The sequence below is a fragment of the Pundamilia nyererei genome, unplaced genomic scaffold (assembly GCF_000239375.1).
Source record: "Pundamilia nyererei isolate P.nyererei 1_Seehausen unplaced genomic scaffold, PunNye1.0 scaffold00003, whole genome shotgun sequence".
NCBI classification, from domain to species: Eukaryota; Metazoa; Chordata; class Actinopteri; order Cichliformes; family Cichlidae; genus Pundamilia; species Pundamilia nyererei.
In genome coordinates, this window is record NW_005187404.1 from 3,651,444 (window position 1) to 3,652,693 (window position 1,250).

The 1,250-nt window shown below is 41.1% G+C and overlaps 1 protein-coding gene across 1 annotated transcript in view; it reads left to right on the forward strand.

The window, feature by feature from the left end:
• Positions 1 to 1,250, forward strand: part of LOC106455941 (von Willebrand factor A domain-containing protein 5A-like) — a 23,915-nt gene that overhangs the window by 19,069 nt on the left and 3,596 nt on the right. The window contains exons 8-11 of the mRNA XM_013910406.1: positions 328 to 407; positions 484 to 598; positions 703 to 861; positions 947 to 1,050. Of these exons, the coding sequence (XP_013765860.1) occupies positions 328 to 407; positions 484 to 598; positions 703 to 861; positions 947 to 1,050 (458 nt within the window). The remainder of the gene's footprint in view (positions 1 to 327; positions 408 to 483; positions 599 to 702; positions 862 to 946; positions 1,051 to 1,250) is intronic.

Here is a 1,250-nt window from a genome sequence, read left to right on the forward strand (position 1 = left end):
ACTGCGTTCTTTATTTATACAAGCTTGTGTGTGTACAAAGGTAACAAAGTTATTCCGGGAACTCAGAGCTGAGGTTCCTCTTCTCTAAGTCTGTTCCCAGAAAACAGGAAGCGGTTAGTTGCTAAATAAGTTTATCACACAAGAGTTTATGTGAAAAGTCATGTAGACATGTGGATTGCTTAGTGATCCATAAAATCCAGCATATTTCATGTAGCTGGATACACTATGTACAATTTTCCTTTGACAGAAACCTAACTCAGCTCTCAGAACAAGCTGTGGGTTTCTGGGTCTGATGTTATGTCTTCATGTGCCAACTCTCCTCTCTAGCTGTTTGTCTTTACTGATGGAGAGGTGGGAAACACCAAAGAAGTGATAGATCTGGTGAAGAAGAACTCAGATTCCCACAGGTGAAACCACAAACCCACAACTATATCTACACAATACATGTCCTCTGTGTACTTAAAGAAAACTGTTGTATTGCAGGTGTTTCTCTTTTGGGATTGGGGAAGGGGCCAGCTCTGCTCTCATCAATGGGATGGCAAAGGAAGGAGAAGGTCATGCTCAGTTCATCACAGGGACTGACAGGATGCAAGCAAAAGTAAGACATTAAACACAATTAGAAGTCACATTAAACATTGCAGCAGATCCATATTTGTTATATGTATAGGATGTATATTTGGAGAGTTTTTCATTATTTTTCAGGTGATGCAGTCGCTGCGATTTGCTCTGCAGCCGACTGTGGTCGACATCTCAGTCACATGGGATTTACCAAAGGAAGTGTCTGTCACTGTCCTCTCTCCACCAATCACAGCACTTTTCCAGGGTCAAAGGTCACTGATTTATGCCCAGCTTACTGGACAGGTAAGAGCAGCATCTTCTCGTTTTGTTGTTTAGGTATTTGATGATAGTAATTAACGTGACTTCTGACCCTGTGATTCTGTGTCAGAGCTCAGAGGCAGCAGAGGGCTGTGTGACGGTGAAGTACAGCCTGGCAGGTCATCCCTCTGAGAACCAGCTGCACTTCAGTCTCAGACCTGCAGAGGACACTGGGTAAAACAGAGTTTAATAACAACAGCACCCTTTTGGTTTGGTTTACTTTATTTAAGATGGACAAACATATTACTGTGCATATCTTTGATATTTTTATGACCTGGTTTTACCACATCCTTTTTTTCCATCTATACATCATTAGAAACAATGATGAATTACAGTGTATTTCTATGTTTGATATTCTGACAATAGGGTTTACT